The following is a 10,236-nucleotide window of genomic DNA, read 5'->3' on the forward strand; positions in this document are numbered from 1 at the left end:
GCGCCGGCCCCACGTTGTCCCTAACCAAACACGAAGACACTCTGAAGAACACATGAGACGAATTTCCCATGCCATTGTATGCCAAGTTCGGATCAAAGATCGAACTCGCCGTCGTCCAGAGGCATGCGTCGATATCGTCATTTTTAGTGGCCTAGCCAGGCGAGCTGCCGCACAAGCTCACCACACTAGATTTGTCTGGGTGCTGCCGGATTCACCAACGTCGCCTTGAGCATGGCCTAACGGAGAATCGAGCCCTCATCCTCTTCTACAACCGCAGCAGTCCTCCAAATCCTCCAAAACTTCCCCAGCAAGTTGTCCTTGGACCGGTCCTCCCTACCGCTGTTGGGGCCGCGTGGGCTTTTCCCGATGGGGGCGAGAGGGTGAGACGGTGGGAAGCTTCTAGGGTTTAGCGATAATAGAGCCTCTCTCATACGAAGTTCCATACAAAGTGATAGTTGGCACTCCTGCCTTCATGCGCTACTAGAATATTGGGGCCATTGCCAAGTGTATGGTACTTTGCACACTGCTTTCCACCCTTTCCTAGTGTTGGTAAGACAACAGCAAAAAAAAAAAGCATGGCACTCAGGCCTCGGCCATGGCGGGGACACATATCCAACTTGCTGCACTTGATGGAGGGGTGACCTCGGTGCTTGGTTTGCCGCGTGGCATAGTAGTGGCCCTGTTAGCATTCTTCCTCAATGCCAAGTTCCTGTCAGGTGGCACTCAGCAAACATTTAATATTTTCCTTGTTGTATATTCTCTTCCGAAGAGTGCCAGATAAACAGCCCTCAATCGGCAAAAAATATGTTTTTTTTCTTTTTCTTTATTATTCCCCCTCTCTTCCCTACCATTTCTCCCACTCACTTTCCCACCATCTCTCTCTCTCTCCCCAGTATCTTCCTCTCAATGTTTTCGCAAACCTCACTCGCACCCTTTTTCCCCAACCATCCTCATCCTACAAATGTCCCTCACCCATATGCTGTGTTGCATTGATGTGTTAGACCTCCATTTGTATCCCGACATGACTGATGATCCTGTGTTAGGATTGATACAGTATGCAGAGATTATATTTTGTTTTAATATCGTCATGCATTGTATATATATATTAGTAACTTTTTGATCTAATTTGGTCCATCCCCGTACCTGTGATGGGCAGTCAATTGTTGTGATTGCGCTGCTTTATTGTGTTCACCTGTTGTGATTGCACTACTTTATTTCATTCACTTGTTGTGATTGCGCTACTTTATTTCATATTCCATCATTTTTGGTGGATTAATTGGGGTTACATAGTCTAGGAAAAGAGCTCACTACTCTCCCTTAGTGTTACTAAAAGGATTCAGTTTTTTCACTAATGACTTATCTGGGATGTGCAAAGGCAATATTTACTATCCTCTTTACACTAGTAGAAAACAGGGCTTTGGTCACGGGGCAATATTCACATTAGTCTCGGTTCAGGCACGAACCGGGACTAATGTGAGCATTGGTCCCGGTTTGTGCGGCTAAGGCATTAGTCCCGGTTCACCTGAGCCCTTTAGTCCCGGTTTGAGACACGAACCGAGACTAAAGGGTGTGATGCCCTTTAGTCCCGGTTTGTGTCTCAAACCGGGATTAAAGATTAGACCTTTAGTCCCGATTTGAGACACGAACCGGGACTAAAGGTCCCATTTTCAAACTCTACCCCCCCCCCCCAGTGGATCGCCTTTTTTGTTTTGAAAAAATCGAAATAAAATGATAAAAACTTCAAAAAATAAAATCCTTCGAGAGGTAGTTATATTACTGCATCTACTAGTTAGGAAAATTTAAAAACTTAAATTTGGACATGTTTTGCAAAAAATCGCGGGAAAATGTAAAACGGATATAACTTTTGCATACGATGTCGGAAAAAAACATATAATATATCAAAATGTTCGGAACGAAAATCCACATCTGATGGAAACCGCCTACGGCTTGTTTGCAAATTTTTAGAATCCTCAAATTCTAAAAGGAAAAAAAGTTATGCTCAAATTTCAGTTTTTTTTTTGAATTTTTGTTAAATCTGGTCAAACTATGGTCAAACTACTTATTCAAGAAGTATTAGTGTTACTAAATAATTATTCAATAATATTAGTGTTACTAAATAATTATTTTAGTTTTTTTGAATTTTGGTCAACTATGGTCAAACTGTGGTCAAACTACTTATTCAAGAAATATTAGTGTTACTAAATAATTATTGATTTTTAGAACAATAGTTTCAAACTCAAACAGTGAAATGTGTGACTTCATGCTCAAGCTAAATTCCTGAGGGTTAATAGGATTGACATCTTACTATTGTCAGGAAAACAACAAGTGCAGACTTGGAAACGAGGGAGAATAGAACCCGGAAGTTAAGCGTGCTCAGGCTGGAGTAGTGAGAGGATGGGTGACCGTTCGGGAAGTTAGATGATTTGGAATGATGAGGGGTGATTAGAGATTAAAGGTTAAATTGAGCAGTGATGATGGGTGAATAGAGATTAGAGGTTAAAATAATTCAGAAATTTGAAATTCAAAAAAAAATCATAAAATTTCCTTTAGTACCGGTTGGTGTTACCAACCGGGACTAAAGGTGGACCTCCAGGCATCGGCCACGTGGAGGGCCTTTAATCCCGGTTACTAGTGTTATAATCTCTTCTATCAAGAAATCAGAACAAATCTAAATAAAAGTGCAGAAGCATTCCATGAACATAATATTGCACCCTCTTTGGAATGTTGTGGCTCTTAGTTTCCATAGCCTTCCCTTTCCTCTCTCTCGCGAACAAGGATTTGGTCCTTGGGTGGCTTCGTGGGCTTGGCATTCTTCCCTTGTCATTGTGCTCGCCATTCCCGATCTGCCTTTTTCTTCACCAGAGACACCATCCTATCGGAATCGTCCGTCTTGGATCACTTGGCATCCGATTATTTTTACTTCTTTACCTGAAAGTCAGAATGGATGCAGAATTGTAAGTGTTAGTGGCACACAACACTGGTAATCGTCATAATTAGCGGACAAAGAGAAACCCGAAGCCCTCATGGGAGGCTCCTTCACTTCAGCTTTCACATGCAAAATGCAAACAGGTAACGTACGATCATTAGAAGTGTGAACTTTTCCATGCCAATACTATTAATAAGAAAGATAATGTAGCTCATTTCATTATATAGGGAATATATACACATTGGAAATCAATTAACAGTATGAATTGTTCTTTTTAGCCAATTGGAAATTTTGTTACTAAGCCTAAGAATTTGGGAGCATCAATAAAGATGTCTTCTTCTAAATAACATCGGTAGTGATGATTTCACCTTGTATGGAACTATACAAGATGTAATAGCCTTTTGTATGTTTTTTTCACAACCGTAATACCCCAACTTCTAGTTAGAGCATCAACAAGCTATCAAGAAGTTTCCGGACCGGTGCACAACAGATTAACAACAGTATTATATCAACACCAGCTAACTCTAAAATACTAATATAACCGTCAAGTTTCCCGTCAACTGTTTATCACACAATTGCTATTGAGTACATGATCAGATATCTGATGTTATCAATCAGATGGAGCATCTTGACATGATATTTTTGAATTATACACGCTGATTGACTTCATGTTCGTTCTCAATGTACACACTTTTTGCTTACACACATAGCTTTTTACATGGTTGTTGAATCAACGTACATTTTAACCACACAATACTAGCCAGTACATATTACCGAGTTGGTGTATGTGACATAGTCAATTCTCCATAGCTACTCACTTCTTGAAGAGCCTCTGGGAGACGAAGAAGCCGAGTGTGAAGGCGGCGACGCCGACGGCCACCACCTCCTTGTTCCTCCTCGCCATCTCCACTGCGCTCTCCGTCCACTTCATGTCCGTCAGCTGGCCCAGGCCTTCCGTCATGCGCTCTTTCCAGCCGCTGAACGCCGAGGCCGCCGCCTTCTTCTCCTGCTCTGCTCTAGCTTCCATGGCCGTCGCCGCCGCAGCAGCCTTGGCCCTCTCTTCCTCGCCGCGTCGCCTCACCGTCTCTGCCAGGCACTCCCGGTCAACCGCCGCCATGGCCTTGTCGCTGGAGGTTGGATTCGGTGCTTGCTTCTCCGGTGTCTGCGCAGCTGCTGCCGCCTGGGGAGCCTTGGGCTCCAGTTCTTTTTCCTTCTTCGGCCTCTGCTGCTCTTCCTTGGGCTTCGTTCTGATCTCCTCGATGGATGTGGGCGCAGCATCACCGGAAGGTGCGGGTTTAGGCACCTTCTTCTCACCGCCGGCGTCTCCTGTCTTCACGTCGCCGTCGACCTGCTCTGTTGGCGCACCCTCCTCCTTGGGCACACCGGCACGCTTGGGCATGGTGAGCGTGAGCACACCGGCCTCGAAGCGGCCGGCGATGTCGTCGAGGCTGGCGGAGGACGGCAGCTGGAAGACCTTGTGGAGGGAGGCGCCCGGCCTGGTGCCGCGGATGGTGAGCCTGCCCGCGCCGTCGACCTGCACCCTGAAGTCGTCCGTCCTGAAGCCGGTCAGGGTGAGGCGGAGCACGTAGCTGCCGGCCCTCTCCGTCCACTCGAACTTGGGGTCCACCACCGTTGCCCCGGGTGGTGGAGCTGGGTGCGGATGCTGCTTGGCGCCGGTGGCAGCCGCCATGAGGAGGCGTAGGCAAGGAATCGTGATGGATACAGCCGTGGTTTTGTTGTGTGTGAGAGAGAGAGAGGATGAGATGGGAAGGTTGGCATGATGCAGTGTGTATATATACGTAGGTGTTGCCTGCCATGGTGATGGATGCCTGTAGTGGTTTAGTTAGATTCGAGACTTGGTTTGTGAGGAGAGAAGTGAGAGGAGAAGATTGTAGGATGGAGTTAACCCGGCCGGCCATGCATATGCATACGTGTAGCCTAGGTAGGAAGATGTGTAGCTTAGCTTGCAAGCTACGTATACATGGAGACATGCATGGCCTCATGGGAATGGGATCTTTGCGCGGGAGGGTAAATAAATAGATTTGGAGGGAGGGAAGCTAAGCTATGGAGGTGAAGAAGGAATGCTTGATTGGTGTGTGCATGTCATCGTGGCAGCCAAGCCAACTCCATCCAGATCGCCGGCACCGGCAGCACCCATGTTCACATCTAGGGCTGGAAAAAAAGCTTGAAGCTCGCGAGCTAAACGAGTAGCTCGTGACTCGGCTCGAACTCGAAGAATAACGAGCCGAGCTTTAGTTTAAAATCGTTTACATACCAAGTTAATTAAACGAGCTGATATCATGAGCGGGTAACTCGTTAAGCTCGATAAAAAAATCAATATTTTTTAGAGATAGTAAAATACAGCCTCTAAACACCTTGCGTCCCAGCACATGGCCTAGCCGCTCAAGGCCGAGCCACCCAGGAGACTCACACGTACAAGACCACATATGCACATGCTAAATTCTCAGTTAATCTTTTTATCGTATTTGTAAGGTCTAATGTTCATATCTTTAACGAGCTTAACAAGCTAAACGAGCCAGCTCGCGAGTTATACGAGTCGAGCCAATCTTGAATTTGAGCTCGTTATAGTATCGAGTCGAGTCAAGCTAACTCGTTAATGAAACGAGCTTTAGCGAGTCGAGTCGAGCTGGCTCGACTCGGCTCAAATTCCACCCCTATTCACATCGATCGGAGGCCGCGTGCGTCATTATATTAATTGGATCAGCATCGCATCTTCATTTTATCTCACTTCAACTATATACTTCCTCTTTTTTTATTTACTTTGCATATTAGCTTTAACCTAAGTTACACTTTATAAAGTTTGATCAAGTTTTGCAAAAACAATCTATACTTTCATATGATATTAAAAAAATTGAATGGCGATTCCAACGGTATTTGATGTGATATGCTGGATGTTAATAATTTTTTGTATAAACTTGGTCAAAGTTTAGAAAGTCTGACTCGAGACAAAGCTAATATGTGAAGTAATAAAAATGGAGGGAGTATAACTTGTGGGGAAAATAGTGGCATGACTTCAGAATGTGCAGTTTTTCAGTGGGAGAGCGCACGCATGAACCGACCCTCAGTCCCAAAAAAATCCGCCCTGCATAACTTGTTTATGTTTTTCTGTGGAGAAAAATGCTCCTATTTCTGTTTTCTACATAGAAAGGTGTCATACATTAACCCCTCCAACCGCAGGAAAAGCTGGCCCCATCGCGCAAATTTTAACTTAGTCAATGGACAACAATATCATTCTTTACGGAAATAAAAAAAGGTGTTATCCTTCACTGCAAAGGAAGAGAGAAGTATTTTTTTCCCCGCAAAAAAAAGAGAGAAGTATCTTTTTTTTCATGAAAAACTTTCAGTTTATTCATCAACTATAATGGCAGTACAAAGAGCAATAGAAGTAACAAACATTACATACAGATCCATACACCACCTAGCAATGACAGACATCACTGGAGTGAGGCGAAGGCACACCGCCATCATCTCCCCTTCCTCACTGGAGCCGAGCAAACATGTTGTAGTAGACAGTCAGAAAGTCGTCATGCTAAGGCCACATGGAACCAGTGCATCAGAACAATAAACATCATTGATGAATAGAAGTGTATAACAAAATAATCTAACATGTAGACACACAAACAAGGGCGAACGAAAAATGGATTCATGGAGATCCAACAAAGACCAACACCGACCGAATCTCATGAGATTGCTGGAGACACATCTCCACACACCATCAGACAACGATAGACGCACCTCCGGGATGGGGGCTAGGCGAGAAGGACCTTATTCCATCTTCAAGGAGCCGCCACCGCCTCACTCCCTTGTGCATGAAACAAACCCTAACTGACGTAAAAAAACAAACTAAAAACGAGCAGAAACCCTTCCACCAGCAAGGGCATGGGTCCATCGTGCCTCCATGGATCTAAGGCCTCAAGAGACAAGAGATAAGGCAGACCGATGGCGGCACCAACGGGAGGCAGGAAGCCCTTGTCGTCTGGGAGTCGCCTTTCTTGGGGAGAGAAGTATCATATTGATCCAATGAAAAAAAGATCATGTCAACTTGCAGTATATCATGTGTGTATCCTTTTGCCACAATGTTCATCATGGTAAATTATGACGCTTGTCCACTATGGACGCAAAATGGCGTGATTGAGATAATGTTCATATGGCTAGCAAAATAGATGGAAAGCGAGTACCGAATGTTAATAGCGTCGTTGTGCTAACGTGGTTGCTTTTTCCTACCCAGCAGAGTGCTTCATCCAATCTTATGTACATTCTTCTTCCATCCCTTTCTTTTTTATTTTTCTCCCTTCTATCTTTGATTTTGTTTTCATCAATTTTTCTTGAGATTGTCTTAACTGTCCCACTTTTTATTGAACTACCAAATAATATTATGTTTTCTTTGATAAACCAATGAGTGGTTACCAAGTAAATTCTAATGTTTATTTAGGTGGGTAAATAACAGGCAAAATTTGATAAATATTTATTTACACAATCAAATTAATATTGACAGATAAATCACGAACTAACATACTAGAATAATTATATCATGTTGCAATGCATGGGCAATTATCCAGTCCAGCAATAAGGACGCTTCTGCACGATAGCAAAGCAGGCTATCCAAGCATCACAAAAAGGATGTTCTTCATTCTTTCCACCAATGAAATATAACACCACAATGAGAAATGTCAAATACTCCCTCCGTTCCATATCACTCGTCGCTGATTTAGTACAAAGTTGTACCATATTGATAATATTTGTGACTTTAAAATTTGTTGTTGAACACATGTGGATTTCGATACTAAAAATAACAATATGACCAATCGTGTTATATGAAATGACAGTAACTTCGCCCTTTTTCTCCCCATTAGTTTTTCCCGAGGTTTTGATTTTCATTAGTTGATATAGTGAATAGTATAACTTGGTGCATAGTAACTAAATTTCTTATTCTTTTTCGACCACATTTCACATGTGTGCTATCTACATGTGCATGTGCCTTTCTTCATGGCCTGTCAAGATGGAGAAGCTGAAAGAAAGGAATCCGCCATTGGGCTGAAATCAACCCTCAGTCATTGTAGACTGGTTTCGAAGCATGGGCTGCTAAAATGGGCTCTGGTTTGACAAGTAGAAGAAGTGGAGGCATGGTGGAACGCCTGGTCGCTAATCTTAGCTCGCGGCGCCCGATCGATCAATTCCCGTCGTTGTCGAGCGGTTTCATTAGTAAGAATCCATTGTACTCTTCATTTGAGTGTCAATTAATTCAGACAGAGATAGTACGTACTCAGTGGTGGAGCTAGAAAAAATGTATCACTGGGGCCAAGTGCTATTAAAGATGTTCGGGGTCACACTTCACTCACTAGAACTATTATTCTGATACTTCAGAGAAGATGTTCTAATGAATATCCTGTTTTCTAGAAAAAACTTTGGTCCATCATGGGAAAACTCATCTATATATGTTGGCAAAAATACTCGACCATCGTGTGGAAAATGTTTTACTATGATAAGACAAAATAATCCTCTTTTTTTAGTAAAAACTGACAAATGATACAAAGGTCTAGAAGAATATATTTTACCGTGAAATAAGGGGATCCTCTAGCTAGAATTTTCTTTATCTAGACTCTAAATTAAGATCAATGGAGATAAAACAAAATACAATAACAAAAAATATTTGGCGCGGCTATGCATTGCATTGCTAGTCCCAAACACGTAGGCATTTGGCAGATGTAAACACCTTGTCGAGCCATGGAGTAAAATGACAGTTGCTATGTGTAGCTTGCAACCTAGCATAGAGCTTGTCCTACTATCTTCGTTTTAATCCTTTTATTTTCTCCAGTTCGCGCGAAGCCCTCAGTTCTAGGAAGCTTCTAGAAGCTTCCCAAATCGGTTTTTTCTTGTTCGTTGGCGAGTTTTCAAACAGTTCTTATTCGTTTTTCTTTTGTTCCCTTTTCTTTCTTTATTTCTTTTTTCTTGTTATATTTTTCTTAGTGTGCAAACTTTTTCCTATTTCGTGAACTTCTTTCACAACTGATGAACCTATCCTTAAAAATCGATGACCTTTTTCAAATTCATGAACTTTTTTCAAAACAAATGACCTTTTTTCCAATTCATGAACTTGTGAAAAAATCGATTAACCTTTTTTCGATTTGTTAGCTTTTTTAAGAATTGATGAACTTTTTAAAAAAAACGATGAACTCTTTCAAATTTGTGAACTTTTTTCAAAAGCGATGAACTTTTTAAAAATTGATAAACTTCTTTTCCAATTCATTACTTTTTTCAAAGTTTGTGAACTCTTTCTCAAAGTCCATGAACATTTGTGAATTCACGGAATTTTTATTTTTTTGGATTTTTATAAAATATCAAATTCAACGGTTGACTGGTCAACTAGTCAATTGTTGACCAACGAATCAAATGCGTCTGGGTAAGGTATTGTGTCACAATGGTGGAATGGGTGGGTCCATTGCTGCAGCTAGTGGGCGCCAGAACTCTTAGCCGGCGCATAAGGCGCCGACTAGGAGCTCTCCCTGTGGCGCCCGTTATTACTAAACAATAAGACTCAGCTACCTACGAGCCTTCACAACCATTTGGAGCTCTCAGCCTTCGGATCACTGATTCGCTGTAATGTACGCGCATGATTTCGTCGTTCATATGCTAAGGCCGTTTCATGGGCCGCTGCTCCACAGAGTGAGCCCCGGTTTCTCACGTTAACTGGGCTGTAGATAAGCCCAGTCGAAAGTGCAAACCCATTCACACGCTAAAGCCACTCAAAAAAAAATTCCACGTGCTAACAGGCCAGTCGTCCAGGTTTTCTGTTCCCAGCGATATCCCCCGCTGCTCCTCTGTTCGTTGGTCCGCAATGCGCCGCCGCCGTCCTACGTCCCGTGGGCAAGCGCGTCTGCCTCTACTGCACGACTGCCTCGGTGCCCTCCACTCACCCTATAGTCTCTTCCGCATGATGGCCGTTGATTTACTGGGAGGATGTAAAAGAATGATGAGGTGACAGCAGTGGCATTCTTGATGACCAAATCGAGACAACAGGGACTGGGATGGGGTGCCGCCGGTAGCACAAGCTATGTGCTCAAGGCGTTGGCACATTGCCGCGAAATCCACAGGTACAGATGCTCCTAGGGTCCGACTGGTTGCACGTGAAGCGGGTGCACATTATATGTTCATTCTTGTGCTGATGGTTATATTGCTTTTCCTTGCTGATTGATTTCTAATCACGTGCAGGGGCGGAGCGCAATGGGCCAACCCTGTGGCACAAGCTACAGGGTCCAAGAAATTTTTTAGTGCTAACTAACAGTCATTTG

The 10,236-nt window shown here is 43.3% G+C and overlaps 1 protein-coding gene across 1 annotated transcript; it reads right to left on the bottom strand.

Annotated features, from left to right (window-relative positions):
• Nucleotides 1–3,519: 3,519 nt before the first annotated feature.
• On the bottom strand, nt 3,520–4,685 carry LOC125540529 (uncharacterized). The gene has a single exon (XM_048704151.2). The coding sequence runs from the start codon at nt 4,614–4,616 to the stop codon at nt 3,741–3,743; it is 876 nt and encodes a 291-aa protein (XP_048560108.1). The 5' UTR covers nt 4,617–4,685; the 3' UTR covers nt 3,520–3,740.
• Nucleotides 4,686–10,236: the final 5,551 nt, after the last annotated feature.

Source organism: Triticum urartu, chromosome 1A (assembly GCF_056163025.1).
Source record: "Triticum urartu cultivar PI428250 chromosome 1A, HENAU_Tu73, whole genome shotgun sequence".
NCBI classification, from domain to species: domain Eukaryota; kingdom Viridiplantae; phylum Streptophyta; class Magnoliopsida; order Poales; family Poaceae; genus Triticum; species Triticum urartu.

What these genes read in the sequence shown, in the direction of transcription:
- LOC125540529 (XM_048704151.2), bottom strand. Translation starts at nt 4,616, where the DNA reads ATGGCGGCTGCCACCGGCGCCAAGCAGCATCCGCACCCAGCTCCACCA.